We start from the raw sequence: 15,267 nt of genomic DNA on the forward strand, positions 1-15,267 counted from the left end.
GACAAGGCAGCAGAGCCAAACTCTCAGTGCAAAACACTGAAAAAGGGGTGAGAACGGGCAAGACACACAGCCAAGAAAAAAACTAAACCAAAGTCAAAATCATTAAAATCACAGACACAGCACCAGCCACAACTGGAATAAATGAGGCCATGCAGCATTTAGGATGGAAACTAAGGCAAAAAAAAATCCAAAAAAACAAAGCATCAAACTTTGCTTTTAAGGCAGAAGTCAAGAAATAAATTTTAAAAAGCCAAAATGTGTAGCCACCTTGGGGTCTGAAAGCCTCAGTCGCTGTATTCAGCAGAGCCACAAGGAGTGTCCAAACACAAAATCCTCAAATGGACAAAATCTGGTCTGACCCAGACATTGTGGCCAGGGTGCAGCACGGCTGGGTGCTGGGGAGCCACCCAATGAAGCAGGCAGCCCTCTCCCACGGGGTCCTGCACAAGCAGGGCCACCCAGGGACTCCGTCTTTCTGTGCCAAAGCCTCTTCCCAGCAGCACAGCCACCACGGATGGAAAAGAGTCAGCCCGTGGCAGCAGTCTCCCCTTCCAGCATCGACACCAGAATGGGACAGTTTGCAATCCCAACTCGTTCTTTGCATGGTGGGTCTCCCAGACCCAAGCATGATCCCAAGTGGATATTTCATGTGGCACAGCCTGAGACACAGCACGAAGATTTCGACTCCAGGAGGCAACAGCGTGATCTCCAAAAAAGCACCCCAAGTACCCAACACCACAGACAATACAAAAGTGTAGATTACACACACTCAGCAAAACCAGCACTTTTATTGGAAACATCTTGCCAATTCAGTACGGGAACGGGGATACTTGTTTCCATGAAGCTGTCCTGGTGCTGGAGAGCACCCAGAGGGCTACTTTCCATGAGGAGGATGGGATTGTTCTGGATTGTCTCAACTAGAAGCAGATGGGAAAAAAAAAACAACAAACAAAACAAAACAGAAGGACAAAGAACAACAGACGTGCGGCCACAAAAGTGTTAACGTACAAACAGTTACAACCGAGCACTTCAACTATGAGTCTCCAATGAAAAGACAACCTTCAAATAGAGTAAAAGAAACAAAACATGGGTGACTTTCCAAATAGACCCACATCAGAGATTAACTGGTAGCAGAGGAAAGCACGATGGTGTTTCAATAACAAAAGCAAAGGGAGTCCTCTTAACCAGCTTCTCCAATGAGCCCCAAATCCATAAATACCCAGCAGATGAAACTTTTCTACTATGAGGGGAAAAAAAATATGCTGTAAGGGGAGATTTACTTGCATCAGACTCACAGCTTACACAGTGCAAAGCACAGGAGTAAGCAGGGATGTTAATTTGATTTTACTCTGCAAGTTGGTTGTAATGAAACAGAGATCCAACATTTGGTACAGATGGAAAAAATGAAGAAGAAAAAAAAAAAAAAGAGGTTTTTTTCTCCCCTCCCCAGAAAAGAGGCTTTCTGAATCATGGACTTTAAAAAAAGCTAGCTATCTGCATGAGGAAATGTGCACAAACAGTGTTACAGAAGGTTTTGTACATAACTAATTATAATTGAGCACCTGAATTTTACGTGCTCACCAAATCGTATAGCTTAATTATAGCAGCAATTAACTTTTCTGGAGCACCCTACAGTGAACACTAACTTCAGTAGCAGCTTTGCAAATCACGGTTAGAACATTCCTTCTGGGTAACATGTAAATCACAACCCTGAAATTTTGACTAACGGAAAGGAATAGCTGGCTCCTTCATCATAAAGTGATGAAGAGGCTTCGTCTTACGTGAGAAGAGAATTTAAAGCTGCTTTTTTTTGTCACTTTTATTCATCAAGGCAGAGCAGCATCACTTAAAACAACAAAGCTCAAGCCTGGAGAGGGTTTCAAAATCACTCTACCCTTCTCATGGTCGAGTTAATTGCTGGTTAAGTCCTCTCCACCACATAGCAAGTGTCTCGGTGAACACAGCCCACTCAAAGGCTTGGGAGGCACAGCCAACTAATAAGATCCCTGCTGTTCTTTTGATTCTGCTGATCCCTAATCAGGTTGCTCAGTGTCAACGGGGCTTCCACCTCGGGCTTCAGTGAGAACAGGGGCTTGGAAATGTATTTAAGAGGAAGAAGGTAAGATGTTTAGGATGTTTTTGTTGATTTTTTTTTTTTAAGAAGCCACTTGCAGCTGATACTTAGAATACACCCAAAAAGCAAATTACTTTTCAAGTTGCTATAGATTCTCTCAGCTGTTGTAACTGGACTGGGTAAAAATGTAATTGTGGGTGGATCCATTCTTGAAAAGTGTTGCAGCAAGATCTTTGCTAAATTTGACAAATGAGCAGGGCCTGCTGAAAGTATTTTATTCTCTTTATTAAACATGGGTCTTAGTTTATGCCCATTTAACACATCAGACCTCCAGATTCAGCAATTGCAATACAATCTTTAAAGACACTGATTCACAGAAGATCACTGCTTTGGATTTTCAATTTAAAAATGATGCAGGGTGCCACCAGAGTCGTTCAGCTCTAGATACATATTCCTCTTCACGTAGTCCTGCATGATTCAAATATTAAACAAATGGCAAGCTACCAGAGCTTGGGGGAAAAAAAAATAATTAACCACCAAATCCCAATCCTTCTAGCTGGTGGCTTTGATATTCCAAACTCTGGTTTGCCAGCATGGTTTCTTGTGTGCTGTAAGTCTAGGTCTGTAGTAGTGACTCTTAGCTGCAATGTTGACTTTAAGTGGCTGCAGACTAACAATCTTTAGCAAGGGAAATACTGTGGTGCAATTGTTCTTCCTGCCCCAAAGGCCTGACCCCACAGGGAACCAAAGCTTTAGGTGAAGCAGAAAGGTCAAATTTAGTTCTGCACAGTGGTGAGCTTCCCTCAGAACTCCTTGCAATGAGAGCCTGCACTGAAATGGCAACAGACCATGAGAGTCTAGGCACAGAAGTGAGGTGAAGATGGTAGGAAATATATAGATTATTTTACTAGATCAACTGCAAGAGCACTGATGTAATGGGAGCTGAGGCAGGGCATGGTCAGGACACAATTGCTTCAAATGCAACCCAGTAAGACAAGCGGGCATGCACACAGCCATTTTCCATTTTGTTACTGCTGCAACCGGGGCAGAGCAAGGGAAGAGGCCACTGATGGCAGAGTTATCCTAGGAAGGCAAATCGTCTCATTGGCAAGGTGGCCAGGGCAAGGCACTGTCACCAGCCCACCGATCTGCAGCAGCCTGTCCCATGAAAAAGCAGAGGTTGCAACCAAGTAAATCATCTCATTATCTCCCTGCTGACTCTGCTCCTTCCAGCCCGCACTGACCCTTACGGGGACTGAAGCCCTAAACTCTGCCCAGTTATTCGTGTTTCACTCAGTCCCTCAGACCTTCACAGAGAGGTCACCACATCACGACTCTCAGCAGCTGACGGCCTTTGTGTGACGAACAATGGGCATAAGGACAAAAAAAAGGCACTGATTTTGGTGGAAGAAAACTACTTTTCTGGTAAACGGGGAATAAGGCTAACATCACAGGGTCAATCGTCTTTCTTGAAATTATCAAAGCAATCAGGAATGACATGCCAAGTGTGGATACAACCCTTTAGACAGCTAATATGGATCTGAAGTGACTTACCTAGAACAGCAGAATTGCCATCCCCCAGCGGGAACCTCTGGTAACGAGGAATATTAAAGGGGGGCAAAAGGTAGAACTTCCTCTCCAAAAGAGGCTCAAGGCGCGAAGCAGATGGGTCTGCAGGGTGGAACAGGTTATAGACCTGCTGACAAGCTGGTCTGAGCTGAAAGACTAAAAAGATGAGAAAAACCCCTCAAGTATCGAAAAGTTATTTATTAGAATACTGTAAATATTTGTCTCTAAAAAGGACAACTATTGTGTTAAAAAAAAAAAAAAGTGCTAAGGATTTATCATCTCCCTCATCTTCCAGTTCAGTCGATTGAAACAATTTATTACAATATTTATAGACTCAAGAATTGCCCGGTATTTTTAATGTTTGGAAGTGCATTGCAAATAAATTGTATGATCAGTATTGGCTAGAACACACAGTGATCTGCTTCCTTATGGCGCAATAAGTGTTATATATAAATGTTTGGGTTTTACCAGTTTGTCTCATCAAATTACTCCATTTGTAGCAGGAGGTCCTTACACCATCCACTAAGTGAGCTCAGCAGCTTACGTCAGGACTTACTGTCAAGAGCTGGAATGACTGTTTTTCGCAGTGCAAGAACCAGACCCAAGGGAGAACCAAAGAGGAAGAAGTCAGTGATCTCAAATTCAAACTTCCCAATATTTCCTCCATCCAACATAGTAGAGCTACTAGATCGCCTGGATCCTGGGTCATTTCTCAGAACACTAGAATGTAAACTGGGACAAGAACAGAAAAAAAAAGTCAAAATTTTATTCATGCTGCGTTTTTATAATTGAAGGGTGGATTAGTGAGTGACACTGAATATAATTTCTATCTCTTTAGTGAAGGAACTATGCCAATCAACCCACCATGCCTCAGTGCTGTAGTTTTACCAGCCAGTAAAACATCCCCCCCAAAAAATTACCCCATCACACTGGCAGAATTTAGACTGTACAAATCCAAGCCTCAAGCCAGTTCATTTACATGCTCCTATCTCCTCAAAATGTTATTAATTTGAGGAGTCAAATTCTTGATTGCTGCTGGTAGAACAGTCACTTGCAAGATAAAATAACCAGCAAGCCAAAACCGCTGAAGTAGCAGGGAAACGAGCAGGTTTACAGTGATTCACTCCATGACACTCGTTACTGCTACGCTTTATGGATGTCATCATCTGAGTTCCTTCCATCACCTTATTCTCAAATGTTACAGAAAGCTGTGCTTACCCATTTCTTCCTCATGGAAGTAGGTGGACAAATGTTATAGGATTGAAAAGGAAAAAGAAAAAGAAAATGGGAGGGGAAAGAGAAAAAGAAAGATCAAAATCTGCAAGAGGGTTTCTGATCTTTGTGCACCAAGTTTGCACCACAGCTTCCATGCATGTGTGTGGCATCCATGGGAATGAGAATTCATGGTAATTAACTCAAGTGGCTGTGTGGTAAATTGTATTTATCATGCACCCAGGACTCTCCCAGTTCTCCTCTGCCCATGAAGCTACATCTGTTGAGCTATTACCAAACCACCTCTCAACCTCAGCCCAGCAACTCCAGATAACTGTACTTAAAAAGAATAATGATATAGAATGTGCCTAGCTTCCCTTCCTATCCCCTTTCAGGTGCCAAATCTGTTTGCAAAATTCAACCTGCATGCAGTGCAGGCTGGACAACACACAGGTTTAACACAGAGATTTAAATTCACAAATCCCTTAGGCACTGAGGAAGAAACAGCAGGAAGCCTCAGATGAAAATCCCAGGAATCCACCTCCACATTAGAAAGAGGTGTTTCTTTGCAGTCTGGCTCTGGGGTTATGGGCAAAATGACAGATGTGTAACATTTGACCTGTTCTCAAAAGGGTTTCTGAGATTCTTCTGCTACCATCCAAAAGCAATAAGCTGCAATTTCTTTTGCTCTCCCGGTTCTACAGATTCAGACGGCAGCCTGGCTAGGCTACCGTTGCTCTAATTAGAAGCAGAGAGTTGAAGACAGAGTAACCAGCAGTGACTCAACAGGGGTTTTTTTGCAAACATTTGAAAAAGCATCTGAACAGGATCTAGAAAATATGTAGGATAAATGGATACCACAACAGTTGGGCTGGAGAAAAGCTTTACTGGCCCGGAGTTGGGAACGATGCAAATGCAACAGGCTCTTGACAGCTCTGTGGCCCCCAGGCAAAAACCCAGGTGGTCACCGGCACTTGCTGTGTCTCCATGTGCAATAGCACTTGCTCATCAAGGCCACAGCGTGCTGAACACCCGAGCAGCTGGGCAGTGACACCCCAGCACTGCTGCGCTCGTGCAATCGGGGATGCTCGCTCCCTACTATCTGTAGCGCCGGAGCAGTTGATTGTGCACACTCCCCCTCTGGGACAGCCATTTCATAAATGACCAGCTGCAAACTCTCACACATTTGAGAAGAAAAAGGGGGTTCACTCAGACTTTTGTCTTCCTGCTTTGGTAAATTAAAGCACCATCCCAGAGACAGTGCTTCTGCTGGATGTCATTCCCAAAGGATGCTAAAGGACCTTCTTCTCATGCTGCGCTGCCACATATTCTCTAAAGATGCACGCGTGCATATGCACAGCGCTATTCTCCCGCTTTCCAACTGCAGGGAAATGACAAGCTTACTTATGCCAGACATACGTTATCGGGGAAAGTCAAAACAGTGATGTCAAAAGCGAGAGGAACAGGAGGTTACAGCAGTGACAGTTAAAATGAGCATGTCCCCATTTCTGTGATGTGAACGAGCTTCCCTGAGATCGATCACACTGCCGAGACACGCCATGCTGAAACACGTTTCTAAACAAGCCCCCTTCAGCCCTTCAGCGAGGCTACAATTATTTTAGCTGACAGGACTGCAACTGATTAAGTTTGCTGTGTGTAAGGAATACAAAGTTATTTAGAAGATGTTCATTTTGCCAGTGACGGGGTGACAGCAACGTAATTCCAACGAAGGCGCAGAAGGAAAGACTATCCCGAGGCAGATGTGTTTTCCCAGGACAGGTGCAGGGCATTTTTGGTGTATCCACCCATCTTCCCACAGCATCTCTTTGTGGGGAAGAGCAGAGAACAAGAGCACTCATACCGCTAAGCGATTTGGACAGCTTCTCTCCTTTTGCTGGGAACTCGATTGTCTTTTCAGCAATCAAAAGAAATAAGAGCCAAGGGGAACTCTGAATCCATCACGCTCCGAGCAACCTACAGTGCCCCGCTCTCCCTTTAAAAAGCAGCAGATGTACTGTGTGCATTAATTAAACAAGAGCTTATGGATTTCAGAAGCAAATCAACTCATTTTACAATAATACAAGTACGGCACAGCCAGAAATAATGTAGTTGTGCAGAAGGACTGAATTTTAAAATAAATGTGTGATTGTAATCTCTAGATGCTGCTCTGGCTCACTGGGCATTATCCCAGAGAAGCGGGTAGGTCTGATACATGAATAAAAATGAGAAAAATGAGTCTTTGGCACAAGCTGAGCTCCACAGTCGGCACGGACAGAAAGGCCCCCATATGCCAGGCTGCCCGTCTGCCGAGCCCGTTAGGAAAACTTGGCTCTGTTCTACCCATCTCCTGCACGAAGCCACGTCACACCAGGGCTTGTTTTCTGTATGGGAAAATCATTACTGAAGTGACAAAGAGGCCAAAGGGACATTCTGCTGTTGGCTGCGCTGCTCAGTAATGACGGCTGTAAGCACAAGGTCCAGGGACAGCCCCTGTGTGACGCCCTGCTGGCATATGGGGGGGCGGGGGGGAAGAGGTGAACCACTGCACCCCAGTGCGGAGCAGGAGAGGTACGGAGAGAGCTCATACAGCAGCTTCAGCCTGCCCCTTTCCCGAGGGAATCTTGCTCTTCGGCTGTGGGAAGAGAGACGTTTCTCTAATCTCTAACTAATTTCTCAAGGTCTAACAGTAGATTAAAAAGATAAAAAACTCTAAAAGAAAAAGATGCACCAATCCATCAGAGCGTTGAACACTGACAACCCTTGCCAGGGACCCCCAGGTTCTTCATGTTGGGAGTGGGCAGAATCCTTTGGAGATGGAGCAGGAAGGACCAGGACCAGGACAAATCTATTTGAAATGATAAACTGTGCAATCCACTACCCATGTCAGGCCCAGCACTTAACTCTAAACTAGATGTAAAACTGCATCAAGATGCCAGCCCCCTTTCCTTAGCTGAGGCTGTGCCCCTGGGGTCAGTAACAAGGAGGAGAAACAGCACATTTCTGCACGACTCATATTTTCTCCTGTAATACAGGAGGCTGTTTTGGTAAGGTAAGAACAAGAAACTGATTGCCTTTTATTAACCTGCTGGAAATAGCCAAGAAGCTTATTGTGGTTTTTGTAAATGCAGCTGTCTTTCTGAACACAGTATCTCTGTGCACCAGCCGCATTCCCTTTGATACTTCCTCTCTCCCACAAATCTTTTATATAAAAGGGCCCCTGACACGGCAGGACAACACGAGTCCCTGTGCTGAAGCAGTGATTCCAAGCAGCAAAGGAGGGGCAGAAGTGTGGGACAAGCCTTCAGCTTGGCACAGGGCAAAAGGAACAGCCGAGGGGACAGTTGCATTGCCTGTAACGGTGTTCGCTGGTGGGGGGACATGCTCCCCAGTACCTGAGACATGGGGGAAGAGGGGTTAAGAGGATGCTGCAGTTCCTCCGGGCCTGCAGGAGGAAAAGGTCTGGGCTGTCCAGTTCCACAGGCTGAAGATGATGATTCAGTCAGAAAAAGCCTCTGGGCTTACAGAAGTAATCCCTGAACAACCAGCAGCAACGGGAAGGCTGCTATGAAAATTCTATTGGTTATGTTAACGGGTAAGTTCCTGAGGGTCCATTCAAAAACGCTTAGGATTACAATACTGGGGGCTTCGATAGCAAGTGACAAATTTGAATCGTGGCCTTGGTACAACCCAGCAGCTGCAGCAGAGGACAGAGTACAACCCCCTGTCCCCGCTCCACACAGAGGACTTGGGCTCCTTTGTCAGATTTTCCATAAACAGAACAATCCTCACGTGCAGCTGAAGGTTGCTCCACAAACCAGCTGAGCAGCTAGGGTTCAGGGTGTCCCATCCAGAGCATCCTGCCACCAGGGCAGCAGGAAAGGGCACCACAACTCAACCTCACACTTGAACTGGGCCAAAACAAAAGGCTACTCAGCTCACACCCACCTTTCCCAAGAACAGGCCAGCCAACTCAAAACCACCTTTCGCACACGCTTTGAAATAAATACAAAGTCCTGCTCCACCGCCTCCCCTCACACCACTTCTGTGTTTGCTGTATGACCTCCATCACACGCTTGTGGCACAGCAAAAAAGCCGTTACCTGACTGCCTTGGCTGTCGAGCAACAGGGTGAAGGTGTGACTGTAATACAGATGCAGCAGAGCAACTGGATTCTCTCACTGCCACTCAGCAAGGCAGCTGTTAATTATTTTTTTTGCATACACAACACACCGAGATCTATACCCCTCTACTCTAAATTAAACACAATTTCTTACACCGTGCTTGTAACAGGATGACAAAGCAACGTTTGGGTTTCACAGATGCACCGATCTCAGCTCCAGAATATTGCTGGTTCTGTTCCTTCAAAATCTTACCTTGAAAGAAAGGCTTGATGCTGCTTTATCGTGTCCAGTTCGTAGGTTGATGAATCGCTCCTTTTCCGTGGCAGCTGCTTCTTTGGATCTTCTCCGTTGCTTCGGGGAATATCAATGTTACTCCTGCTGAGGTGTCTGCTGGCTTCCAGGTTAGAGCCACTGGAACAATAGCTGTTGTTCACCGTTATTCCAGGAGACAGGAGGTCAGTATCCTGGGATTTGAAATATACAGATTTAGCACTCTTAACAGCTGACCCAGGAATACACCTGCATCATAACCTTCTCCTTCCATCCTCCTTTCCCTATCTACCCCAAGATCCGGTTCAGGGCAAGACGGTATCTCAGACCAAACCACTTCCCCTAAGGGTGTGGGTGACACTTCACACCAGAGGGTGAAGCATCCCCATTCAGAGCAAACACACCCAAACGGAGAAATATATGCACCTTAAGAGACATGTTTGCCACTGGTAAGGAATAGTCTTTGTTGCTTGGTGAAAAGATCCTTACTAAAAAGGGGGGGCATGGAGGCGCTGTGGCCAGCAGACCCATTCCCAGTTCACACTGGGAGCCAGCATTACCTGGACACTCACAACGCTCCCTCGCCGACTGCTGTTCTGGCTCTCGGACACAGTCTGATTGCTGTAGCATAAGGCATCAAATCCCAGGATTCCTCCAACACAGTCCCCTACCAAGCAGACCTGAAAAATGCAACAGAGGCAGGGGAAGAGAGAGAGGGGGGGAAAAAGGCTCCTTGATTTCAGTTCAGAGCTGACATTTAAATGGGATGCTGGATGGTACCTAGGAAAGCTGCAGTAACAGGATGCCCAGTGCTTTCATCAGTAAAACTATTCAGTCAACAAACATCCCGTAATACCCTGCAGACTCTTGTTATCTAACATCGCTGATATTGATGGACAGACAGAGTTCTGGCTGTCCTCACCAACCAACTGAAGTGAAAGCACCAGAGCACCGATCAGAGCACTAACTCCAGCCTCAGAAAACCAAGCTTGATTCCCTCCTTGCCAGCTGTCTGTGCTGCCTCAGGCAAGCTCCCCTGTGCTTCTGCCCCGCGTTCGGACCCTGAGGAGGTAACACTGTCCTGCCTCCAAGGGTACCGGGCAGGTAGGCACCGAGATCCCTGCGTAGGAGGGGGCTGCCTGGGTCCCTGGGCACAGTGCTGGCTGGGAAGAATCTCTGGGTGGATAAATGACACTACAGCAGTGCAACGTGACAGCTAGTCCGACGGCTCAAACCTCATGGGGCTAGAGAGTCACTCTGCTCACAAAGGTGTGAGGCTCAGTCAGGGTCTTTTATGGGGTGCAGCGGCCACACGGTGTCAAAAAAAGAAACCCACTTCTGCGACAACCCGAGCACAAGCTGCTGAAGGTCCTTCAAAGGTGGGAATGCTTAAATGGGGTTGGTTTGCAATGAGAGCAGAGATCCTGTGTAGTAACAAAGGTAGCATTCCTGATTCGGAAAGGCGTGTCATGCTGAAAACTGATTAACTTCACAGCTTTGTAGCTTCATTTCTGAATGCAAGCTCAGGGTTTCCTTGGAATCCCAAAGGTACAAGACAGAGCATAAGCAATAATCTCTCTCTCAGAAAGAAAGAAATGGAAACGCACCAGTTTCTTATTGCAGCCCAACACTGTCATGTTTCCATGCCTCCTGAGAGATTAATGGACAAAGAGAGCTTCAGGAGGAAATTGCTTCACTTGCTCTTCCTTTCCCTGTGGCTATCAAGAGCTACTGGCTCACCTGGCCGTTGAATGACATGCCCTCCTGGGATTTGATGAACTCGCTGTAGGCCTGGTTGGCTCTGACGATGACTGTGGCTACTGCTTCTTGGTACTGTGGGGATGATGTTGCTAGCAGAGGGAGCGCAGCGAGGGGAATGTGATCCTGGCTGTTGGACAGGCAGCCTTCGTCGTAACTGTATGGGCTGAGGCTGAGTAGGGCAAGAGACATTGAAAATGTTCAGCCTAACATACAGATGGGGAAAACCATTTGCAGACAGCGCAGTCAGTATTGTGGTTCATTAAAAAAAGCCTCAAGATAGAAAGGCTATTTATTCCGCTGTGAATGGGTGAGGGCTTAATAAATCTTTCCCTCCCATCAAACCTAAGTCTTCAAGGACAACATATTTACATTGACAGAACAACCCTCAGACAAGGAATTAAAGCCTTAGTATTTATTGGATTAATTAGAATAAATCAATCTCAGAACTCTTGATGCATGATTACTGTATTCACTACAGCTAAGTATGAAATCGAGATTGAATGCCTCTCTAGTATATTAGTAAGTGCATTCTCAAAGTGTGGTCAGAGCTTTCAATACTACATGCAGAACATTTCAGAGTAGCAAATAAAAAACCTAAAAACCAAGACTGAAATTTTATACGTGTATCTCCGTGACAAAGTAGCATCGACTTACCTGGACACCAGTGAAAATGCTTCGGAGCAGATGGCTGGGCAAGGGACTAGCCTGATGGCAATGTGTCCAAGAGCAGCTGGGTAATGTACCCTCATCACCGTGTCAAACACTGTCGTGATGGTGTTGACATCCCCTTGCTTAGAGCTCTGGTCACCGCTTCCTGAGTCCAAGATGTTCCCTCCATGGAGTACCAAGAGGAGGACATGGATTTTACTTGGCTGCATTAATGGCTGCACCGACTCATCCTAGGTGGGAACGAAAGCACAGCAGAAAGGCTTATTTTGCAAAGAGGGTTTATATGATCCAAGTGCATGTTATGCAAACGTTATCACCTTTTCTTCCCCAGGCTCACACATGGTGCGTACAAGAAATGCACTATCCACATCGAGCCTAGTCAGGGATGAGACAAAATCCCTGAAGCGAGGTATTTCCAGCAGAAACAGTATCAGCCATGCTACAAGGCCTTGGAAGCAGCATGGAGACTTTCTGCAGGCAGACGGAGATGCCTGCTCTCAAACACGGTAAAGAAAGCTAGGCAGGGGAGAGAGGCACTTCAGTCAAAGGAAGTGCAGGCGCAAGCACAAGAGTCTAAACTGATCCTGAGTAAGTGCAAACCAAAAATCAGGCCTCTAAACACAGGAGATGGGAGGGTTTAGCGTAACATCTGCAGGCTTGTGGGTAAGAAATTAAACTGTCTTCAAGAAGGAGTATTCCTACTTTATGGAAACTGGCATTAGATACACCTGGATACAACAGCCGAGAACCTCACTACTCCTGCCAGGTCTCTTACCCTACACATGTGCATGCACAAATGCACACACACCGCCTCAGCCTCAGCGTAACCAGCTGTCCTAAGCAGAAGGAATGCTGAAAGTTAAAAAAAAAATTTGCATAAAACTGTAACCAGGTGAAACATGGCAGCAGTAGAGACATTACTTGTGTGCATTAGAGTGGAAAAATAAATAAAAGACGGGTGTTGCTTTCTGTTGGGGTGCCGAGCTCAGCTGCGGCAGTTGACAGTCAAACACATTCAGCACAATTAACAAACAAGATCAAACAGGTCAGCGAGTGGTGAGTGACTGGGGAAAAGCTGTAGGAAGAGATCAGTCACTACATCTATTTGCCTGCAAGAGAAGTTGTAAGTAAGACCCCACATTTGCTTATGCTACTGCAAAAGAGCGACTGAAAAGATAAAACTTCAAGACCCTGTGACCCAAGGACTGACCGACATCTGGCTGGGAGCCTGCTGCATGAACACAGTGAAGTTTTTACCTTGGCTGTCCAAGACATTTGCTTATTATGTTGAATAGATTCCTTGCCTAACGAGACAGGCTGTAGTTTGGGGGAAGGAGGGAGTTGTACCTGCAGAGCGGGTTACCATCAAGTGCCCTGCCAGCACGGCCAAGCCCAATCCGGATGCCCAAGGAGCAGGGACAAGAGCACCCATTTGTACTGGTCGCATTTGATAACACAATGGAGCAGTAATTATTTTTAATATCTATCTGCTACCAGGGTTTTCAGTGTTTATGGCTCCCATATGGACTCAAATCCCCCACCCAACACCTCTGAGATACGTGACAGCACGTTCTGATCTTTCCCCCTGTGCCTTATCCCTTGCGCTAGCAGAGACGGTATCTGAGAACATCCAGGGCAATTCCCTGTGAGGCTGAGAAACAGCCACTGGGAGGGGGGAGGCGGGAGGGGTGGAGGGCAGCAGTATTTTCCATTTGGCAAATTTTTCTAATTTTAGCATCTTTAGTCACCTGTTGTCCCTTGAGCAGTGACTGAGCCCCTGACAAACCTGCTGGTGGGAGGAAAGCATGCCCAGGCACACATTAGCAACCTAACAACTAGCTTACATTTTTACCAGATAATGTTAAAGCATGTCTTAATACACAGCCCACCAGAAGTATTAAAATTCACATCCAAGTCGGTAATAAAGATTTTCCAGACCTCCTGCATAAGAATGGCCTTTAATTATTTAGTACCATTACACTGTATTAATGCCTGCTCTTTAAACCTTCTGCGATTCCAGTTTACAGCACCTGCAAAGTGAACTTCTGCCTGGCTGGAGGCACGGAAGGAGCACTCTCAGCACTGCTTTTGCTTTCAGCCAAGTGTTTTAAGTGCTCATTCGGAGAACAACATGAGTCACCAAGCTCAGGTCATCCAGAAGTTTATCAGCAGTCATTTGGAGGCACCTTTCCCTTTCAGTTCATTAACCTCTGCTCTTGCAGGAAGTAGGGAATGGTTAGTTTAGGGGTGGAGGTGGCTATTTAGAACTTTCTTGTAAGATCTGGAGTCTCTTAAGACACCTGATTCCTTTTGGTGATGGAGGCTCTTCACCTGAAAGTCACTGCAATGGTGGCTAGGAATTTCATACTATTTTAGTAAACCGTGAACAGCTACAAATAACTGTCTTTTCCACTTTGAAGTCTGTTCTTTGTCTAAAACAAAGGCAGAAAAGGAGGGGGTTGAGTTTGTACAGCCTTCTGACGAAGACAACAAGTTCTCCACACCATCCTGAGCTCTATGAGAAATCTTCGGGCTGTGACTTGCTTATCTTGAGTTGACCAGAGCTGTTCCTGACCGCAGCCACCCACTCTCCCCGTGGCCCTTGAGCTCTCAGTCTAATTTGAAAAAGCCAAACCACCAGGAACTTACAGCCTGGCACACAGAGTAATACCAAAACCAGGCTCATGGTCTTTGATAGACCATGACATAACTTAAGGCACTCTGCAAGCACCTACATCATCCCTGCAGCACAGACAGGCCAATGCTTTAAGGGCAGGATGAGGACGGCCGCTCCAAGATGCACTGTCTCGCTGGGACGCCGAATTGCAGAAGCCTGTATCTGCAAGCCTAGAAAGCTGGGGTAGGTGCGTGTGTTATTATTTATTTCTCATTTCACCCAGAGTGCTCGTACAGGCTCTGCTGTAACTGGTTTCCAAACAAGACCCTGAAAAGCTCCAAAGAGGGGGCTACAGCCAAGCTGTGTCACTTGGACCACCGCAGCCTGCACCTTGGTGCTGCAGTGATGTGGCTCTCCCTCTCCCACGTCCACGCCAGCTCGTTTGGCATTGGCAGGACAGCTCTACCCATCAGTGCCTCGGGCTGCAGCTATCCCCACAGGATTAGTTTGGGGTTTTTTTCAGCTGGATACATGGAACTGTCTGCAAACTACAGAGTATTTTCTGTATGCTGTTCAAAAGACAGGTGAAATAATCCCTTAAACCTAGCCATGAAGTACACAGCACGCTAGCGCGGCTCAGAAGGACACACAAAGACGAGATGGTGCTCACAGCAAAGGGAGGCATTTACGCCACTTACCCCACACAGACATCATCCAGCAACAAAGGATCTCACTGCAAGAAACGGAACCACTTACTTCAATGATGCTGAGCCTCTCCACGCTGGAGCCAACATGGTACTCTGCTGATGTCTCGTGATACAAGTCACCTGGAAGCACAGGGGTTTAAAACATCAGCACTGCAAGATGTCATTTGGCACAGGCACTGTTTGTGCCAACACCCCTCAGCCTCTTCTGCCTCATTGCCTTAATTATCTCATCAAATTGCCCTCTCCCTCCCCCCCACCTCCTTCCACC

The 15,267-nt window shown here is 46.3% G+C and overlaps 1 protein-coding gene across 16 annotated transcripts in view; it reads right to left on the bottom strand.

Annotated features, from left to right (window-relative positions):
- PITPNM2 (phosphatidylinositol transfer protein membrane associated 2) overlaps positions 1-15,267 on the bottom strand; it is a 141,329-nt gene that overhangs the window by 20,538 nt on the left and 105,524 nt on the right. For 12 of the 16 annotated variants that reach the window (XM_080369650.1, XM_080369648.1, XM_080369638.1 and 9 more), the window contains 8 exons: positions 15,049-15,119; positions 11,661-11,905; positions 10,986-11,175; positions 9,806-9,925; positions 9,228-9,439; positions 4,200-4,375; positions 3,629-3,799; positions 768-917 (listed from right to left, as the gene is read on the bottom strand). In XM_080369650.1, coding sequence (XP_080225776.1) covers positions 768-917; positions 3,629-3,799; positions 4,200-4,375; positions 9,228-9,439; positions 9,806-9,925; positions 10,986-11,175; positions 11,661-11,905; positions 15,049-15,119 — 1,335 coding nt within the window. The remainder of the gene's footprint in view (positions 1-767; positions 918-3,628; positions 3,800-4,199; positions 4,376-9,227; positions 9,440-9,805; positions 9,926-10,985; positions 11,176-11,660; positions 11,906-15,048; positions 15,120-15,267) is intronic. The other 4 variants (XM_080369637.1, XM_080369651.1, XM_080369643.1 and 1 more) reach the window with 1 other exon arrangement.

Source organism: Falco punctatus, assembly GCF_963210335.1.
Source record: "Falco punctatus genome assembly, chromosome: 1".
Classification (NCBI taxonomy): Eukaryota; Metazoa; Chordata; class Aves; order Falconiformes; family Falconidae; genus Falco; species Falco punctatus.